Source organism: Prinia subflava, chromosome Z (genome assembly GCF_021018805.1).
Source record: "Prinia subflava isolate CZ2003 ecotype Zambia chromosome Z, Cam_Psub_1.2, whole genome shotgun sequence".
Classification (NCBI taxonomy): Eukaryota; Metazoa; Chordata; class Aves; order Passeriformes; family Cisticolidae; genus Prinia; species Prinia subflava.
Genome location: NC_086283.1, coordinates 92,689,939 through 92,711,885, shown reverse-complemented (window position 1 = coordinate 92,711,885; position 21,947 = coordinate 92,689,939). Strand labels below are relative to the sequence as shown.

General features: G+C 39.9%; 1 protein-coding gene across 1 annotated transcript; it reads left to right on the top strand.

Moving 5' to 3' along the window:
* The first annotated feature begins 1,895 nt into the window (after positions 1 to 1,895).
* Positions 1,896 to 21,595, top strand: DEPDC1B (DEP domain containing 1B). Its single transcript, XM_063421939.1, has 11 exons — positions 1,896 to 1,994; positions 2,426 to 2,691; positions 6,500 to 6,635; positions 8,814 to 8,941; positions 11,700 to 11,830; positions 12,879 to 12,926; positions 13,342 to 13,482; positions 17,182 to 17,348; positions 18,812 to 18,988; positions 19,651 to 19,836; positions 20,154 to 21,595. Exons 1-11 carry the CDS (start codon positions 1,947 to 1,949, stop codon positions 20,313 to 20,315), a joined length of 1,590 nt encoding a protein of 529 aa, XP_063278009.1. The 5' UTR covers positions 1,896 to 1,946; the 3' UTR covers positions 20,316 to 21,595.
* Positions 21,596 to 21,947: the final 352 nt, after the last annotated feature.

Below are 21,947 nucleotides of genomic sequence, written 5' to 3'. Positions count from 1 at the left end.
CTGTCAGCAAGTGCTGTGTCAGATTCCCGCTGCATAATATCTTGCACAGTGGTTTAGTCTTCTGTGAGTTATAAAGCTTTTAGAAAGAGAATGCAGTGTTCCACAGTGAGTTGTACGGATGCAGCCTAAGAGGCTGCATATATTGTAACTGTGCCAATGACATCAGTTCAAAACAAATCCTTTCTTCCTACACACAGTGTGAGAATCACACATTCGTTATCTGAACCTAAAAACTGTGCATCTCATACTTAAGTGTATGCTTGTGAGCTAGGCTAGAAAGAGGAGTCTCAGCAGTCAGCTAAGTCATCCATGTTACAGTGAATGTTGACTGACAGTGAGGGGAATGGGGCTAAAATTTTGTTCCATAGAGCTGGTGGAGAAGAAACACTGGTGTTACCAGCCACTCTTCTCCTGTGAGAGTCCTAAAAATTGACAGAGACAGCTCATCTGTAATAGGTATCACAGGAGTTTCAGTTACAGCCCTGTCCATGCAGGACAGGTGACCAGGTATCAAAATCCCCTGTCTCAAAATGGAGGTTACTGTTTACTTTCCAAACCACCCTTTCTTTAAAATGTCCGTAAAAAGCTAATGTACAACAACTCAGTGAGTTCTGTGACAGCAGCATCAACCCCTGTCTTCTGTAGGAATAACATCAAATGTAATTGCAAGTAATTATCATCCCACACACTGCCTGAATTCAAAACAAAATTCTTTTAAAAAAATTGATTGCAAAAAATTTAAAAACATTGAAAATTGAGGGTTTGGAGGTTTTTTTTAAAGTTTGATTTTTTTTGTTTTGGTAGTGTAATTAATGCCAAGGTTGTGTTCGATTTATAAGGGCAGCAGTTCACCGGCCAACGTTTGCCTGACATGATTTAATTTGTTGCCACACACAGAATTGCCAAATGGGCCAGGTTGGAGAGAACTACAGCATGTCACCTGGTCCAACGAACCTGCTCAAACAGGGCCATCCCAGAGCAATGGCACAGCGCTGAGTCCAGATGATTCTGGAATATCCCCAGGAGGGAGGCTCCAGGACGCCTCTGGGAAATCTCTGCCACTACACAGTACCCACACAGCAAAGAAGTTCTCCTCATGTTCATGGGGAACTTCCGCTACATCAGTTTTCTGCCCATTTACTCTTGTCCTACAGCACCACGAAAAGCCCGGCCGCACGGCGCCGGCACGGTCCCGTGGGACATTTGCCCACCCTGACGCTGAGGCCTCAGGCTGCGGCGGGGCCTGCGGCGGGCCCGCCCTCAGCCCCGCCCTCGGTGCCGCCCACACATAACCCCGCCCATCACATAACCCACAGCCCCGCCCACAATACTGCCCACAATACTGCCCACAACTCTGCATACAACCCCGCCCATAGCCCCGCCCACAGCACTGCCCACAACCCCGCCCACAATACTGCCCATAGCCCCGCCCACAGCACTGCCCACAACCCCGCCCACAGCCCCGCCCACAACACTGCCCACAGCCCCGCCCACAGCCCCGCCCACAACACTGCCCACAGCCCCGCCCACAATACTGCCCATAGCCCCGCCCACAGCACTACCCATAGCCCCGCCCACAGCACTGCCCACAGCCCCGCCCACAACCCCGCCCACAATACTGCCCACAGCCCCGCCCACAATACTGCCCACAGCCCCGCCCACGCCCCTGCTCACAGCCCCGCCCACAGCAATAACCACAGCCCCACCCACGGCCCCCCCACCGCACCTCACGGCCCCGCCCACCGCACCTCTCACAGCCCCGCCCATATCCCCGCCCAAGCCCCGCCCACAGCGTCCCCCTCGCGCTCGGCCCCGCCACGCCCCCGCCCCTTCTCGCCAATCAAGAGCGACACGGGCCCGTCACGTGCGGCGCCCGCCACCCAATGGGCGAGGGCGGCTGGGCCCGGCCGGATTCAAACGCGGCGCGGAGCGGGCCGGCTGCCCCCATGGAGCCGCGGCTGGTGGGGCCCGGGCCGTACCGCGCCACCCGCCTGGTGAGTGCCCCCGCCGCACCCCGCCGCCAGCCGCGCCTCTCTCCCCGGCCGCCACTCGCTCTCGGGCCTCCTTGGTGCCGGCCGGTGCTCCCAGGCCGCGTCTCTTTGGGACGGGGGCGCCCGGGGCTGGCGCGGGGCAGAGCCCGGCCGGGAGGAGCGGCAGATTCAGCTTTTTGTCCCGGTATAACCTAAGGGAGGCTAGAGCCGTATCCTTAGTTCCTCAGATAGTGTGAGGCTCTAAATATTTCAGCCTCCTAAACCTGATGTTTGTTCTCAGGTCTCGACAGTTTAAATCCTGGGCTTTAGTTTCGATGTTCTTGTGAACGCGGATGGTCAAAAAGGTGTGCAGTTCTTGCAGAACTGGCTGCGTTCTGGCCTCAGGAAAACCTGGGAGAAGAGCTCCCCTAACGATTTGCTTTGCTCCTTCCCAGTGGAACGAGATAATCGAGCTCTTCCGTGCTGGGATGCCCTTACGGAAGCACCGCTGTCGTTTCAAGAGCTACGAGCGTTGCTTCAAAGCCTCGGAGGCAGTGGACTGTCTGCATGAGCTGCTTGGCTCCAACCAAAACTTTGGCCCAGAAGTGACTCGCGATCAAACGGTTAAGTTGCTTAAAAAATTCCTGAAAAATCATGTCATCGAGGATATTAAAGGAAGGTGGGGCAAAGAGGACTTTGAAGATAATGGCCATTTATATCGGTAAGCCTGTATATGGTAATAGAAAAAAATCTGTTTTTTTGAAACAGGGTATGATAACTCTTGCTCATGTCTTAGAAGTATTTTTGTAGAATGTCTCTCAAAAGCTGTTGACCCGTTTTCCTTGAAATACTTTGATTTTCTTGGTAGCAGGTAACTACCATGATTTAATGTTTGAGTTCAGTTTTCTTCTCTGTTTCGAAATATTTTTGAAGGTCACTTCTATTTGGTTACATTCTTTGAATATCTACAAAAGCTTTTGCAGCTTTCACATGGTATCAAGCTCTGATTGCTGATGACATCAGGTTTGTTGGTCCTGGAAGAGCACATATTAAGACACTAGGTGGAAGTGAGAATGTCATTGGTCATCCTGCTCCAATTGTCCTCCTTCACCACAACCCCCTGACTATTTTGATTGCTGTCTCCACTTTTGTGAGAAAAGAGAAAGGCCTTCTGAATCTAAGACATTTATGATGTAACCTTTTTTTATGCTCCTTGGTTTGTAGATGGACAAGGGACAAAGTTTTATTTGCTTATCCTCAAGGATGGTTGTTCACTTATCCCTGTTGAGCATCTCAGCTGATGGCTTGTTAACAGAGAAAAAATTTCTTTGTTAGAAAAGCTTAGCATTACTGGGCTGGATTCTTTGACCTCTTGTGACGTCAGTTAAGGTTTGGGTGGACAAAAGTTGCAGGTTCTGAATTTGTACCATCTTGTGGTGTCCTATTTGGTGCAGAAGTATTATAAAGATGACCATTACTTCATGTATGGATTTGTAACTTTTATCATGGTGAGCCTTCTTTTGAGGAGATGAAGTTCTCGTCATGCAAAATATTAGGGAAAAAAGGTTAGCGATAAGTTTATGCTTGTATTTATTATAGCTACTATTATATACTCAAATTTTGCATATTAATTTTTAGGTAATGATTTCTTAATAATCTCTTTGGGAAATAGTACTGAATTCCCACTTGATATGTAATAAGTTCGTTTTTCATTTTGCTGTATTTATCTTTTGTTTTTATTTCTGGGCATTAATTATCATCAAGAGACTTAATATAGGGTTTGATAACTGCTGGTTTGGTTTTGCCTTATTTGTGTGGCTGTGGGGTTTTTTTTTATTTTGCATTAGCATGAGTATATATTTAAATTATGTTGTTCTTTTATTTCTTTGTATTTTCAGTCATGACTTTACTGAGCTGCAGACTGTGGAAGTTGGCTGGGTGAAATATTTCTGTTCTTTTGATTTTCTGCATGCTCTGCATACTGATCTGCTATTGGACAACAGAGCTCTTTTGTTATATATTTTGTTGTGATGTTCTTTCTCCCCCTCCCACTGAAAGAACAACTAATTGAGCTTTTTTCAGTTAAATATGCATACCTTTCATGCATCTTGAACTGAAGCCAGCTTTTTTCTCACTTGGCTTGGTGCATAAATAATCTACACACATTACTCATGGCTTTAAGTATCAAAACATGCTTCTCTCCTATTTAAGGAGCTAAGCATTGTTTTTCCAGCCTGTTTTAGTCTTGTATGCAATGTCCTGGCAGCTCCCTCTGGTGGACTTTCCTAATGCTACATGTAAAATAAGGGGTTTTTTCTCCTCACTGCTGATGGAGGTAGTGGTATGAGTCAATTCTACTGACAATGCTTACTTTGGAAATGCTTACAGGCTTCATACCTTCTGTATAAATTTATGTGTTAACATTCTGTAACTGCACACTGTGGTACACAGTCAAGTTCAATAACCTCACATGTAAGTGTAGCTGTCTGCTCTTGTTCGTCCACAGAGTATGCAAAAGAAATACTGCCAAAAGTTGGTTTGCATGAAGAAATTTGACAAGTATAATATGGGAAGATGAGATGTGATTTCTAAAAGTAGCAAAGACTTATCAGGCTGTCCTGACTTATTGGCTCAGTTGAGTCTACAATAATGAATGAAAAGTTACTGTTTTGGAAGCTGCTGGGCTTTACACATTTTTTGGGGAATCGAAGCCATTCTACTAAAAGCAAAAGAGTTAGCACTCTTGCAATGATAGCAATCTTTTGGGAATTCAGCAGTAATACTTGTTATATCATGGACCTCACTGTTAGCTGACCTTGTTCTATGTCCTTTGTTGTGTACACAAACAGGTATCTCTAGTTCCTCTTTTTATAAACTCCCCAAACTAGTGTTGCTGGCTATAACCAATACTGATCTTGATATGCCAGCCTTGGAATGCTCCTCAGTCCTTTGTTTGGAGTGACTTTAATCCTTCTCCATCTAGATCTTGCTGTAATGCTACCTGAGAAAGGGAAATGCACCTCCTTTTTCTACCTGTAAAAAATTATTCTTTTACTGATTGGCTGCAAATCAGGGCAGCAAATGACGCAAAGCTAAAAATTGTGGCGAAGAAACAGGAAACTACTGAGAATAGTGTAAGGCAAAGAAAAAGTGTGCAGATATGTGGGCATGTTTTATTTTAACATTAAACTCCTAAGAAATAATGAATATCTAAAAACTGGTTGAGAACACTGAACAGCTGAACATCTGCCATCTACTCTGGCTTACCATTAGAAAACAGAATAAGTCTTGCAGGATTAGAGTGAGGTGCTTGCTGCTGGTTCTGAGGGTTTGCCTGATGGAAGTGATATCTCTGTGTTGCACATGTGGTGTTTGAACACTGGAATGTGCTCAGTGCTCAAAACAATCAATGTGTTTAAACATTCAGTATAACAGTACTGGACTAACCAAACTGCAATTAAAATTCAAATTAAAAACTTATTAAATGTTTGAAGTGCCTTTAGAGGATGGGATGACATTCTGGAGAAGCTTGAGGATTTCTCAAGCATTTTTTTCTGGTGGAATACATATGCATGCTATCCAGCAGTGTACAAGCTCTTGTTGCAATGTCATGGGCATATCTGTGTTTTACATTCTGATTTAAAAGAGTGAGTGAGGCTTAAGCAGTTTCTTAACACATCAGGAATCTCAGCAAATCTCTAAAACTTGAAAGTGAAAATGGACAAGATTGGATTTGGGCCAGTCTGAAGAGGTGTTGCCATCTAACTGATTTGTCTTTCTGATATGCTGTTATTAGTTCCTTTGTACATGCTCTGACCTAAGCTTAGCAATAATTTGATGCTGGTCAAGCTGGATAGTTTGTTCTTCTTTTCTACGAGGGCTGGTTTAGGGCTTATTTCTGCTAATTTCTTCAAGTCACTTCTTGAAATGCCTTAAGAAGTCAAATAGTTACCTGCAAAACCAGCTGGAAAAAGGCTCCAGAAAAGAACTGCAGGATATGATCTTCACACAGAAAGCATGTAAACGCAGAAGAACCTGGTAATGTGGGCAAAACTTTGTGTGGACACTTGCATGCACTCTAACTGAATCCGAGTGTTAGTCGTGCGACCTAGCTACGTAGCTTTGCTTTAGGAAATGCATGTTAACAGCGCACTTGGCACGGGGGAAAGCACACCCACAGCTTTTTCAGCAGAATCAACATCTTCTGGTGAAGACCTATGTCACTGTCTGTGCAAAGACAGCTAGTGCTGTATGAGATGCACTGGGATGTCAGAACTTCACCCAAGGCTCAGCTATGTCATGGGAGGAACAAAGGACCTGGAATGTTCTGGAGCAGCAGCTGTAGGGCAAACAAGGCAGTCCACAATGTTTTACATACCATGTCACACCAGTCTACAGGGAACTAAGTTGGGCTGTGAATGTCCAAGCATTTGTTGTATTTTTGCATGTGCAGGCTGATCACAGTTTTGCATTGGTAAATAGGGATTAGGTTGGCATTCAGAGACTTTAAAAATGTTCTCTAATTGTAGATTTCCTCCTTCCTCACCACTGAAGTCATATCCAAAGAAACCTTCATGTGGAAAGGAAATAATTAAATTTCCAGACTGGAATGAACCAAAGGCTGGCCCTTCTCAAGAACACATCCCAGTGAAATCCGTCACAATGGTAAGACAACCAGTTTTAACTCCCCAGACAAAAACATATTTGGAAAGCAAAACTGAACTCATGACCTCTACACTCAGTCACAAAATACTTATAAAATTAAATGCTAAATAGATTTATTTTAAACTTTTGTGGAGTAAAGTTTTTCTTACAATTTGCCTGAGAAGTGAGCTTTTAGTGTTCTTTGTGCTACACATTGCAATGTCCTGAGCAATTTCAGTTCAGCGTGGGTGTATTTTCCCATATTTCATTCCAGTTTGCTCAAATTCCAATAGGGCATTTATTATATTACAAGACAAAATAGTCACACTGTAACTCTTATTTGGACACTTCTTGTATTGGAGTATATAGAGTATTACAACATTTTTTAGCTGCTATAAGTCTGTTACTGACTCAATTTCCTTTTTCATAAAGAATATGTTTTGTCTAAGAAGAAGTGGCCCTGATTTTTCAGTTATCCTTCGTAAGTGTGGAAAATCATCCTGCCTCATACTTATCTGGATTGATCCAGTCTTTGTAAAGTTTTTGAAAAAACTTGCTTTTTTTAGTAAACCAAAAGTGTTTCAACTCTGTTCACCCAGACATATTAAAAGACTAGACTTCTGGAGTTATGTATATTCTAAGCTCTTCCTTCAGTGTGACTTACATGCATGTGTTCTCACAATTTGTGAACTTGGGATTTCTTTGATGATTTTTGCCTTTTTATTACTGTACCTCAGAGCGGGAATCTGGCCTTAGATTTCTTGATGAACCATAGTCTATTTGGAAAAGTAGCTCCTACCATGTTCCTGGACATCTAAATGTTCTGAATGAATGGTTATTCCATATTTACAGTCAAATTATGTGCAAATCAAGTGCACTCTTCATATACAACAAGTTTCTGAAGAGGAAAACATGGTCCTTAGAACTTCAGTAGTAGGTGGAAGATCAAGATAGAGCCAAAGACAAGAAAAGAGAATGGAGTTACTGAGCAAGTATCTGCTGAAGGTGTAATATGTTACAACCTCCAACTGAGGAGGTTCTAAATATCCATCCAAGCATCCTGGCCTGATAAGAATTAGCAAAAGTCTGTCTCTGCATCTGACTCAGATGCAACAGCATAGCTCAAAATCTCTTCCATTGGCAGTTTGGATTAATACAGTGGACTGTAAGTGAGGCAAAGGTATAAGCTTCTTTCTGCTGGCTCTTTTATAATTGGGTCTAGCTTCCACTGGAATGCTGAAGTAGGCAGCTGAAAATGGTGGTACCTTGAATTGCTTGAGCATCCACCTGAGCACTTAGTGGCTGTGTGATGAGCATGGGTCTGTGTCATGAAATACTGATGTGGAAGACCAGACCCTTAATTTCAGAGGGTGCTATTTGCTTCCAGCTAGCTCTAGTCTAGCCTGCCATGGAATGACAATTAGTCCTTGGAGTATTTAAGTGCATTCCTGGAGTGCATTTTGTGGTTTGGTTGTGATCACAAGGAATATTTTAATGTGCTTTAGCACTGGTCTGTAGTGTAAATCAAAGAACTGCAGTGATTAGGAGTTTTGCCTTGAAAAAGATGCTGTTGATACAAGCTGCAATATATGTCCACCCATTGATGTCTTGATGACAATCTTCAAGAATCAAGCGTGTATGTGAAGGTTGCATAGAGGATAGTGCATTCTGTGTTCTCAATTTTACACTGTTATGGTGCTGGACTAGATCTGATGAGTGCCTTCAGATGTAGGGATTTGCTTTTACTTTCTTTATGTATAGAACCTGTCATTGAACTTAATGTTTAGTTATTTTCAGTATATGCCGAGCAAGGATTAATGTTTTCTAATTCTTTTGTATCTCTTCCTATAATTCTCCAATAACTTTTACATAAACAAATGTTTAATCTTAAAATGGTAGATGAACAGATTTTACTCATGGATAAGACCTGAACATAGGATTATAAGTCACTGACTCCTAAACTTTAATGGCTATTCTGACACACAAAAATTTTCAGCTTTGGACAAGTTATGGAATTGAGAAATGATGTGTGTGCAAGATAGAGAAAATGTTTCATTTCTCTGAAACACAAACACTTACTTTCATCCTGAAGACTTTACTGGAATTTAGGAAGGCTTGCAATTCTGTGCTATAAATGTTTTATACTGTTTAACACTTGAAAAGTCATCTGTTAATGAGGAGAGTTTGTTGTGATTTCAGAACTCTGAGATGTGGTACAAGCGACACAGCATAGCTATCGGGGAAGTACCAGCATGCAAACTCGTGTTCCGCAGAGAGCTAACACAAACAAATATAGAGGAAATATGGAAATCCATGACTTTATCACGGTGAGTATACTTATGAGTCATTTGCTGTTATAGTAAAACTATGTAGTAGGTAATAGTCTTGTCTGTCTTCTCTGGTAACACTTGTAATTTCACCCACTCACTTTTCATCACTGCCTTCAAAGCCACAGTGTCTAGACTAACTCTACCACTTGTTATTTGGCTAACAAATTCAGCAAATAAAGTCTGAAAAAAAAAAATCAACAAACTTTGCTGTGTTTAGTACCATTTGACTTCTGTATGTTGTGTTATACAAGTATTTGTTGTGTGGGCTTTGTCTTGTTTAATTACTTTTTTTTCTCTGTTGCTTTTTCTTGTTGCTAGGAAATAAAAGCACTTATGTAGAAGTACTATGAAACCTTTCAACGGCAAGTACTATACTTTGTATGAGATAAACGGAGTAGCTCATTGAGTGCTGAAGCTTTGAGATTCAGATATTCCTTACTACATTCAAAAGGAATATCCTATGCAAAGTTGAAGTGATTGCTTTGGCTATTTCTGCAGAGGAAACAACATATACTAGCTGATATTAAGCCTAGTTGAGGTCTTACTAATGATCAGTTTAGTGTAAACCTAGCACATTATCTGCATGTAATGCACTCAGTGCTGAGGTGAGCACTTTTGGTGACAGCATGTTGGGCAGCAGAGATCTTTAGTGCATGTCTACTCCTGGGTTTCCTGAACCAAGGAATCTTCAGGGGAGTGGAGAGACCCTCTGGTAGCCTGGAGCTCACCTGGTAGCAGCTGACAGGACCTGGGCAAGTGAGACTAGGGGCAGTGGTGGCCAAGCCCTTCCTTTGCATAAAGGCCCCTATAGAGCTCTAGCAACCAAAAGACCAGGGTGGGCAAACACAGTTGGCACAGCAGATTGTGTGGAAGGATGCTGAAACCCTGACAGCTTGATCAGGGAACAATAGCATTCACCTGACAGAAAGTACTGGCCTCTTTAAGTTTAATAATTTACACTGAGAGTCCCATAGCTCTGTGTTAGAAGAGTATGAGAGTGGGAATGGAGAGACTCACAGCTGACCCTAAATTTGTTTGAAACTTTCTGCTCCAGCTGGATGTGCTTAAATCTATGAAGCCCAATGGGATTGATCCCAGGATACTGAAAGAGCTGGATGATGTTATTGCAGGATCTCTCTCCTTTTTTTCATTTATCTTGGGAATCTGGAGAGGCCCCTGTTGTCTGGAAGCTGGCAAATATTTTCTCAATTTTAAGAAAGCAAAGAACAAAGGCCTTGGTAATATCAGGCCTGTCAGTATCACTTCAGAGCCCTTAATATTGTGGAAAAGGTTATTTGAGTTAATAAAAAAATACTTGAGAGACACACGGTCATTGGTCATAGCCAGTACAGTTTCATCAGGGGAAAATACTGCTTAACCAATTTAATTTTCTTTTATGACAAGATCACCCATCTAGCTGACCAATGGAAGTCAGTTAATGTGGTTGCTTTGTATTTAGGCAAAGCTTTTGATACTGTCTCTCACAATATCCGTCTAGATAAACTGTCCAGCACGCAGCTTGATGAGTCCATAGTATTGTTGGGTGAGCAGCTGGCTCATGGGTCAGGCTTAAGGGATTGTAGTAAATGCAGTTATCTCTGGTGAGCAGTCATCTGTGGAGTTCTGCATGGCTCTGTTCTAGGATTAGTTCTTTTTCATGTTTTCATAAATTATATGTAGGAATGTAAGGATGTAGGAATTGTTATATGTAGGATGTAGGAATTAAACGTACATTAAGTTTGTCCATGATACCAGGTTAGAAGGAACTTTGGACTCGTTCAAGGTTAGACAGTGAGATTAGGTTAGACAAGTGAGATCTGGATAGAAGAGCTGTACAGTCACAAAAGCTTTGAGAAAGCTGAGGGGTGATGTTACTGCAGTCTACAACTTCCAGAGAGGCAGTGGGGGGAGATGTGGAAGATCTCTGGTGACCAGCAATAGGGCACAAGGAGATGGAATCAAGGGGTGTCTGGCGAAGGTCAGACTCCCTTTAGGAAAAGGCTCTTCACTCAGAGAGTGGGCACTGGAACTGCCTCCCTGGGGATGTGGTCACAGTACCAACCTGACAGAGTTCAGGGAGCATGTTGGCAGCTTAGTTATACGGTATAGTTTTAGGTACTAAAATTACTAAACCTTTTCTAGGTACTAAAACAAAACTTTTTTAGGACTATGAGGATCGTGAAAGGTCTGGAGAGGAAGACCTGAGGAGTGGTTGAGGTCTCCTGGCTTCTTTAACCTAGAGAAGAGGAGGCTTGAGGGGACATTACAGTGCAGTCTGTGATGTGAAGTGGAGGAGAATACACTGATCTCTTCTCTGTGGCCAGTGACAGCACTGAAGGAATGGCCTGAAGTTGTCAGGGGAGGTTTTGGTTGGATATTAGGAAAAGGGTCCTCATGCAGAGCATGTCTGGGCACTGGAACAGGCTCCCCAGGAACTGCTCACAGCACCTAAGCCTGACTGTTCAAGAGGCATTTGGACAATGCTCTCAGGCACGTGGTATAATTTTAGTGGTTGTGCTGTGCAGATCCAGGAGTTGATCTCTGTGGATCCCTTCCATCTTAGGATATTCTATAAATCTAGGCACTTCTGTCAAGAGCAGGAGTTGCACTGAATGATCCTTATGGCTGTCATCCAACTGGAGATATTCTCTATGAAATGAAGGTCTCTTTTTTTTCTGAATTGTATCCTAATACTTAGTATTTGCCTTTTCCAGATCAGATGGTGTATGAACTGTATGTTTATGTATTTTTGCAGACTACAAAAAGTCTTGGGTTTGGATTCTCTGGATGAAGTGTTAGACACAAAACTTGTGAATTCAAAACATATAGTTCAAAATGTATATAATGTCAATAAGCAAGGCATTGTCACTTTAGAAGACAAATCAAGTGAGTATTTGAGAAGTTTTCTTTTATATTGTAATCTACTGGGATTTAAGAATTACTTCTAATCTACACTAACCTGTTGCACCTTTATACTTGTGTGACCACATCTGTAAACCTAGAGTTTTTACAAAGTAAAATGCTGTTATTGTCCTCTGATACTCCAACAGTAAGAGTCAGGGTTTATTCCATAGTGACTCTCTTAAATATATTCTGGCTTTAGTAGGGTTGAAAAATGAATATGAAACAGTAGCAAATTTTTCCATTTGTAGATATATAGATATAAATCACTTCAAGGTAACATTCTCAGCCCTACCCTTTTAACTACCTGAACTGAAGTGTTTACATGAAGAAAAAAAGTATTAAAAATTATGAGAGAGACAAAATGTACATTGAAATAGTTTTGGGTTTTCAGTCAATGTGTTTTGAAGATAATACCATGTTTAAAACTGTTTTGCACATCAGGGAAAAAATAAAGCATCTTTACTGCTCTGATATGTCACAATATTATTGGCACCATGTTTTTCATAAGATTTGTAGAAAAATTAAATATGACATTGAAACCTGGTTAAGTTGTGAATAAAACTGCCTTCAGAGCATATCTATGTTTGTTTCAAAGGCAGTTGGACCATTTCAAAATATTAACTTTCTCTTTTCAGAAGTGGCAAAACTGAATGTATGACTGCTTTCCATCATCTTTGGTACAAAGTAAACACTTCACTGTACAGAGCAGAGGAAGGCTGTATCTAGAATTAGTTTAGTCTGATTTTTTTTATTTTTAGAATAGGTTAAAGGTTTGTGATATGATCTGTTTTGCTGATTGAGCTACAAGGGCAGAATGCATAACTGTTTGATAGTAGTGGAGGTACTGAAGTATAGATGTAATTCAAGCTAGACCCTACATTAAGGTCTAGACTGACTATGGAGTCACTTGGTTTGCTGCACAGGAGGAACATATTAAAGTGTTTTCAGTTTTGCTCTTGTCTAACAGTTGAATATTTTTCTTTTTTTTTTTCTTTTTTCTCCTTTTAATTACTTTTTCTTCCCTGTGCAGAGGAACTACCTCATTGGATATTATCTGCAATGAAATGTCTAGCAAATTGTAAGTAAATTCAGAAGGGGAAAAAGATCCCACAAAGAACCCAACCCCCAAATAATTTGAACTGACTGTGTCTTCACTTTCAGGCTTTTTTATGATGATTTTCTAAAAGAAAGTTGGAAAAACCTGTCAGCATGTATTCTTCTTCCAGTGCAACTTATTTAAATTAATTATATAAAGGTTTAGCTATTCCATTAGTGTTTTTTCTCTACTGTGTATCTTCACTAGACCTATTGGGAATAGATCAGTGCAGCAGTAGATCAGTAAAATTTCACTTATTTTGAAGAATAAATACTTTTTTCTCTAATAATCCATTTTAATGGACTGGATTAGAAAACACTTATCTGCTTGGTGCCTGAAAGTCAATGTTCTCTCTCTTTTTTGCTCCTTTTTGTTTTGATTTTTTTGTTCTTTGTAGGGCCCAGCTGTTCAGATCTGAAGCAGCCTACATACTCAGGCTTTGAAAGAGATGTCTTCAAAACTATAGTGGACTACTTTGGCCAGATGAAAGAACCTCTTCTCACATTTCATTTTTTTGATATTTTTGTTTGTGTGTTAGGTAAGTTGTTTGGGATCTAATGAACAAAATATTATTTAATTTCCTGGAGTTATTTTACCTTACTTGAATACTATCACAGATGAATTCTTTAAGACCCATCCTTTCCATTCTACATAAAAGACAGTTTCAATTTATTTCATATTATACAGTGGTTTTCTTTTTGTATCTTTTTGATCACATTAGTTCAAAAGTCTTTCATTGCTTGTCTTTATAATATTAAAGGCCTCTGTTCATTGCTCAACATCCAACAGATGGATTTTAACAGATTTTTCTTTTTTTACAAATGCTTACATGTCTTAAATACACCCATAAGCTTTTAGAGATTGCTTGACTGAAGTCTAGATTAGAAAGGATTAGGGCTTTAAGCACTGTTTTTAACCCTGGAAACATGACATTTAAAGGGAATTGAAACACTTCATTCTTAAATTTAGAAATGACATTAAGTAATGTAGTGCTTAAAGAAGCAGTGGTTTAGTTATTAACTAGAACTTTTCAGGGCTTCACACTATATTAAAATTGACAATTCTGATCCTACAGATGGCTTATTGAAAGATAGTAAGTGGAAAATATTTTATTACATAATCAAATTTCAGAAAGAACAATTGAGTTGAAAAGTAAGCCCGCTTTGTATCATGTTAGTTTTTTGAGCTTCCTTCTGTATGAACAATATAGTTTTTTGTAAACTATTGAGATAAGAAAGGAATCCAGAATAACACTTCTGTTTCTGGAATTTAGTATTTTATACTTTGTGAGTTGTCAGTCTTGCTTCATACTGAATATAGGTCAGTTTCTGACTTCTTTATCTTAGACAACTTTTACTGATATCTTTAAAACTCATTCCTCTGCTTTCATACTCTGTTTCTGTTTGTTTTTCCTTTGTTTTTCATGTATTTCAGTTTATACTAGTTTTATTTCACAGTATTTTGTAAATGTAAAACTAGAAGAGAGTTCCTGCCAGTGTGTATGTGGAAATCAATGAAAGTTGTGCAATGCTTCAAGAAGCCAAACATTAGTTTTGTGGTTTCTTTAAAAAAAAGTGAAGTGTTGATATGGGATCATTCCTTACTCGTCTAAAGATATGCATTAATATGCTTGCCAAATCTTTGAAATTAGAAAAAACTTTACTATGAAAATTTTCTTCAGCGCTTTACCCCTCTTTTTGGAATGAATGTCTTACCTACCCCACACTTCTTTTTCGTGAAGAAAGTTTCCATGTTTAACACTATGGAGTTGACCAAAATGGTGGATACTGTTTATGTAGAGAGCAGCAAAGCTTTCAACATTGTCTTCCATTAGGCAGCCTGAGGTAGTACGGTTTGGATAGGTGGGTAGTGAGGTAAAGTCAGAAATTGGTGCAACGGCGAGGCTCAGAGGGACAGGACTCGTTTGTGCTGCCGAGTCCCAGCTGATACCCAGAGAACAGCTGCTGCAGCTGCTCTGCAGAGATGCCTCTCTTGGCTCAGTGGCTGAGGGCAGCTACACCTGGACCACGAGTTGGTCCTGACTTGTCCAGACCCAGCACGGGGCTGTAGAGGCGGAGCCGGGAAAAGGAGAGCGCTCTCTCTCCCTGGTGTTTGCTTGCCGAGAAACTGGATGAGACGAAGGAGAAGCTGGACTGTGGAGGGGTTTTCTTAGTCCAGAATTTATTTGAGCCCCAGCACAGGCTTTGAAACAGTCAAACAGCCCCCACAGACCTCGCCCACAGGGTCTATGGTCCCTTTTATTTGGGGTAGGAGTGGGAGCAAGGGGCAAGGAACCACCAACGAGGAGGCAGGGGAGGAGACAACGTAGGTAGAGGGGCATTCAGGTGAGCCGGTGTTCTTCTAGAGGGGTAACTTCCTTTGCTTTTCTCCTATCACTCGACGCCCCTCTCTGGAATCCCCCCCCAAGGTAAAAAATCCCTTTTGTTGATGGACGTGTCTCTGGGGAGAGGGATGTAAAAGGTTCTGGGGGTCTGGGGAAAGGGAGGACTGACCCAAACCTGGGGGAAGGGCCCAGGGAAAAACCATTAACAGGAATGAAGTCTCACATCATAAAACACACCACAACAATGAGGAGCATGCCAGGGCTGATAGTGTGGCCAGTAATGATTGACACTTTGTTAATGGCCAGTATGGAGGCACATTCTGTCCTAAATAAGGGCACAGTGCTCTAAAGAGGCATGCAGATAACTAAGTGGGGAAGAGTAGCTTATGCAGCAGAGCACTGTAGTACTATACAGGGTGACCTCGACTGGCTGCAGAAATGGGTAAACAGGAATATTATAAAGTTCAGAAAAGGGCAAATGTCAACTCCTGTCCTGGGGAGGAATAATCCCATGCACCAGTAAATGCTAGGGGTGACTGGTTTAAAAGCAGCTTTGCTGAGAAGGACTTGAAAGTCCTGGTGGGCACTAATGTTACCATGAGCCAGCAGTGTCCTTGACTATCAAAGATTATCAGTAGCATCCACAACTGCATAAAGAGCATTGCTGGTAGGTCAAGAGAGATGTTTTGTCAGTACTAGTCAGTGAATCCAGTGAAACAAATCAAAAATTACTAAAGTCTTCGAATGTGTGTCATGTGAGAAGAAACTGATAACAGGGACTGTTTAGTCTGGAGAGGAGAAGGCTCAGGGAGAATCTAAGTAGTCTGTATAAAAGATTGATACGGGAGGAGTAAAGAAGAAGGAGCCAGACTTCTATCAGTGATACCCAATGACAGGGCAGGAGTCAATGGGCAGGAACAGAAGTACAGGAAACCTCATTTTCATGAAGAATAGCATTTTAATTTGAAGGTGATCAAACAGTGGAAGTAGTTGAGCAGAGAGATAGCTGTCTTTGGAGCTATTCAAAATCTGAGAGGACATAGTCCTGGGCACCTTCCTGTAGATTAACCTGCTTTAAGCATGTGAAGAGGTATATATAATCTCCAGAGATCTCTTCCAACTCCTATAGTCCTATGGGAAAAAAGTCTTCATTTTCTTTCTTGTTTCTTTTCTAATAGAAATTACTGCTAGATTTCAGTCATGCAGATATTTTGTTTCCTGACTTTTGTTCTGATACTAGTGCTGTTTAGACAAAACCATAATAGATGCTTCCTTGGCTGAGCCTTAACCTAAAGTAAGATGATATTTTGGTGATTTTCTATAGGTACCTAAACTACTGTCACTTTCTACTGTGCCTGTCCAGTCTTCCAGTATCTCTACCATGCTCACTGGAGTGTTTTCTCAAGAATCTGTAAGCAGGGTTAGGCATAGAGTCCATGTCTCTAGGTGTGAGGCACATGTTGGTATTGTCATTGCTGCCTCTGATGCATAAGCACATTTTCTTTCCCTCTGAATGTTGCCTCAGACTTAACATTTTATTTAATGTGATTGCTATATCTGTGCATACCATTCACTTGAGTTTAGTGCTGAGGTAATAAAAGAGCAAAGGATGAAACGAAACACTGTAATTTTTCATGTATTCTAATATCTTGTTTGTTATGGCTATCAGTGTCTTCCAGTGCATCAGAAGAAAATATTCTAAAAACTTAAACAAGTCCTAGTAGTCCAATTCTAGCCATATCTTTCTAGTCTCCTTGGGGAGTGGAGCTCTAAGGCAATCTTGAATGAGTAAGAAAGGAATTCTTGGAGTGAGAATTAGAACTATTATGTTAAACGTTACAGAAATATATAACTGAAAAATGTTCCCCAACCTTCTGATCTCATATAAACCAGGACTACTGCAAAAACCCAGCAAGGCTGTAGAAGCTCTTCAGATATCATGTCTCCTACTGCCACCAGAGAACAGAAGAAGACTACAGCTGTTGGTGAGAATGATGGCAAGAATTAGTCTAAACCAGGATTTGCCACCTCTTTCTGAATCAGTGAGGACCAGAACTTTGGTACGTATAAGTGTAAGGTAAAAGGTCTGGACAGGCTTTTGGAGCAGCACAGGTTAAAGAGTCTTACTGGAGAGTATGAACAAAATACAGTTTGCTTGTTTAAGGAACTGGTTTGTCAGTTTCAGCTCTGTGGAAAGCTAATCTGAATTTGAATAAAGTGGGATTTCATGATAATTTGTGAGCACACAAAGAACTTGCTCAGAATTTAGACGTTCCTTACCTTTCAAAGTTAAATCACCACCTATTTCACTATTGAGTAGAGGAAAAAAAAAAGCACAAAAGAATAAGCAACCCCCCAAAACAAGCAAGCAAAATGAGCAACAAAAAAGCAGATGAGGTCTCTGGTGTTATCACTGCAGACAATATGAATGAAAAAGACTGGCTGTTTCAGTCATAGCTAGAAATATGGAGCTGAATGTTCTGATTGACCTGTTTTCAGCCATTCAAAAAAATTAAAATCCCAACCATTTATTTCAGTAGTTGTTTTCTTTTCATTACACACAGAAGTGTCATAAAGTAAGCATTAGTTTTTGCTAATGCTCCTTCTGTACAACCATATGTAGTGATATCACTACACTGATGTTTGCAACAACACCTTATTACAAAGTTATTAGGCATAACTTAATTCCAACTTGCTAACAACATGTATTTATTTTGGTTAATTTAAAAATCTTTGAAAATTAAGTGCAATGGAAAACTAAGCTGTAAAGCCATTCTGTAAAATCCTACAGTGGCATGAACAAATCTAAACACACTCCACAGCAATTAAGTTTTTAGTGAACTCTGAATAGTATTTGATTAAAATAATTAAAATTTTTGCTGCCAAGGTTATAACTTCATTAACTATAAGTGGTCTTTCATTAAAATTATTGTTGTAATTGAAATGTTTTTAGAAGTGAATCCTTACAGTCTTAGTATTTTGTACTAAATTTAATTCAGGATTGCAGTCTATGGTACATGACAGAAAACTTTATTGCCTTCTGTGATTTTAATGTTGCAAGTGTCTGATGCACAAACTTGTAACTGAGTGCTTGAGCACTAGTCTACACCTGAAACTTGATGATGATTTCAGAATAGTGTTATTAAGTTTTGCCTCTGGTTCCTAATTTCTATTAAATTTCTGTGTTATTTTAAAAAATCTCTAAATACACATGCTCTCGTTAAATAGCCATGTGAAGTGGCTATTTGACAAAGTCTTGAGAATTAAATGGATTTCATCTGTTCTATATGTTATGTCAGGACTGGATTATCTGTATGAGGCAGGAGCAATCTTCAGTGCACTCCCATAATGTCACTGAAACATACTACATTTTTTTAAAAATATTGATATGTTTGAAGTACAGTAAATATTTTGATGTTAAAATATTTGTTCTAAAAGATCACTTTTTAAATGCAGCCTGATTCTCTACTCCTCACTCCCAAACAGAAAAATACATTATAATGATGTGGGCTTTTTTCCTCAGATGGTTCAGGCATTTTCCCGTTGTATTCTCTGCTCAAAGGATGAAATAGACTTGGATGAACTTCTTGCTGCTAAACTAGTATCTTTCCTCATGGATAATTATCAAGAGATCTTAAATGTTCCTTCTGCTTTAAAGTCTTCCATAGAGGATCATGTTGTACATCTCCAGAGAGCCCAAGTAAGTATTTAGTGAAAAAACCTCTTATGTCTCTCTGTTTCTAAACTGAACTTATCCTTTGTTCTCTGAAGATAACAGTTCTTAAAAGATTTTGTTCTGTCTCTGTTAGCTTTTGAAGAGCTAATTAATTTTGACTACTGATATTCAACCATAAATATGTGTTTAAATGAAATGAAACAAATCTTGAATTTGTTTAGAGACAAGAACTCTCAAATATGTTTTCCTGTTGTCAGCACTATCTTCGTATAGAATGGACAAACTATGTTTGTGGTAGTGAAGGAAATGGAATGATTATAAATTGTTTCCATTAATGTTCTGACTTTTTTTTCTTCATAACCATCCTTACTTGCTCAGTTTTCTAATCTTTCTGTGTCCTGATACCATATGTTGTTTTTATTCTAAGATGATTTTTAGTTCTTTTGTCTATTTTCTACTGGGAATTAACTTTAAACTTATTTCAAGAGCTGAACAGGCTTGATTTGTGTCATGTTTTTTGACTTATGGGAACTCATTTAGGGCTGGAGATAAAAATTAGAATTTAAGTGTCTATTCTGTATTTCCTCTACTTAATGTCTTGGGGTGGTTAGTTGATTAAGCCAGTTTATGCAAGTGTTTTGCAGAAAACATAGCCACTCTCTTTTTTTTTTTTACTGTATCTTCAGATAAAATATGCTGGGGCTGATAGTGATGCAGCACCTCCTCCTCCATCATTTTGTCATCAAATCAGTACAGGTGAATTTGAATATCAAAGGGCAACTGGCTCTCAAGAACCACTGGCAGCTTTGTTGGAAGAAATTGTAATGAATAAAGAAATATCTGTGAAAGATAAAAAGAAGAAGCTCAAGCAAGTAAATAAAAATTTCTCCACAGTTTCTAATTTCAACTCAAAAAGATTTATCAAGTCTTAGACATGTATTCTTCTAGAGAAATATTAAAATGGAAAATAGTGGCTATGCTTGGGGATTTCAAGATATTTAATAATTTAGAACAAGTATGCTGTGATGAATCAATACAAATCAGAAATATTGCCTAATTTTCTCTATAGAGGTGTAGAAAATCCATTAGACAATTAATATCCCCCACTCCAGAAATGCAAGTTTCACTTTAATAGTTTATTGTAACATGTTTGAACAAATTCTTAATTTGAATTAATGTACTTTTCTAGTTTCAGAAATCTTACCCTGAAGTGTACAGAGTACGATTTCCTACCCCTGAAACTGAAGCAACGCTATTTCCCGAAAAAACGAAACAGAAACCACCAATACTGATGTGGGCCTTAAAAAAGCCTTTTCAACCATTTCACAGAACCAGAAGCTTTCGGATGTAAATAGTTTGAAATGTATCAGCAAACGAACAGAGACACTGTATTGTCAATGGATTTTGTGCAAAAAGAGCCTGAGCAGCACATGGTTACTCAAAAAAACTACTGGGGATACTGCTAAGATCATAGAAAATGTTGAAAGAAGAGGAGAGTATTGAGGCTGTAGTAATGTGAACCATTATCAGTATTTTTGTAAAGTATTATTTTTTTAAATGTTTTTTATGTTAGAACAAGCAACAAAAAACAATAACAAAAAACCACACACTCAAGGGGATTATTCTATATATGAGTGATAATGTATACTTGCCGTGGTTTGGTTTGACTATCATTTTAAGGTCTAAATGTATTTGTATGTAATGTATTCTTTCTAACTAGTCAATAGCTTTTTTTCCTCCCTGAAAAAGAGTGTCTTGCATAAACTAGACTGTATTTGTGCACATATAGTGTGAGGCATTAACTTACTGTACATGCTTGAGTAAGTATGAACCACTGGATTTTGCTTTCCTTTCTGTGAGAGACTGTAATATTAAAAGTTAATGATGCAACTAATTGGCTGTTTGCAAAAGCAGCAGGTGCTTTGTTTGCAGCCCTCAACCACAGGGGTAGGGGAGTGTTTTTGGGTATGTGGAAACCTCTAACCTGCATAGGGAGTGGCCCAGGTGCAGACAGGATCAGCACCCATCACCAGAGGGATGACCATGACAAACCCACCTTTGTGTAGCAGCAAGCTGGGGTTTGAGACAGGTAAGGGAAAACACCTCCAAGGAGCAGACTCTGCTATGTGGGATGCTGGTTTATATCATGCCAATTTCCTCCATTACACAACTGGCTCAAGTAGAAAATTCTCTCCCATCCTGAGAGAGCTACAGACACATTCACACCTAGGCCTGATGTATTCATCCCTTCTGCTAAGGCAGATGTGGGTAAACTACACTGGCATGACAACAGGGCTCGTGTCTTTGTTCCCAGACTCATTTCTTGAGCCTGCCACCAGAGGACCGCACCTGATCCACAGTGTCACAAGAAACGTTGTAAAACTCCTCCCTGAGGAGAAGTACCTGGGCATTTCCACCTGAACGTGTTGAACCCATTGAACTTTGGGTTTCAAAGATTTCCCCTACCCGTGATGGATCAAAATTGTGATTGTCACTTCAACCACTGGACATCTGAATTGCAACAATCAGGTCTCATAGGGTGGCGATATCTTTCCTCTTCACTATCTACTCTTATCCTTTCTTTTTATTTTCCTTATCTATTTTCTCAAGTGTAATCATTATGATTCTATATTTCTACAGATAATAACCAAGTCTGCTACATGCTTCCTTTCCCTTTTAACCAAATTATTACAAACTCAACCTGTTATCTATCTATCTATCTATCTTTTTTTTAAAAAAACCCACCATTCATTCAGTGTTGTGTCACTCTAGTCTGCCCTGAGGGAACTACTAACAAGAACCTCAGTAAACCTGCCTCAGGGCAAGTTATAACATTGCTGATCCTAACATGGCAGATTTATTTTGAAAACTAATTCTCAGTTTTCTGATTCATATGGTGCATTACAGCTTGAGTGAACTTCCTCTGAAATTCCATTAAATTTGTATAATGCTGACCTATTCTGATTGTCAACGTAGCCTTCTC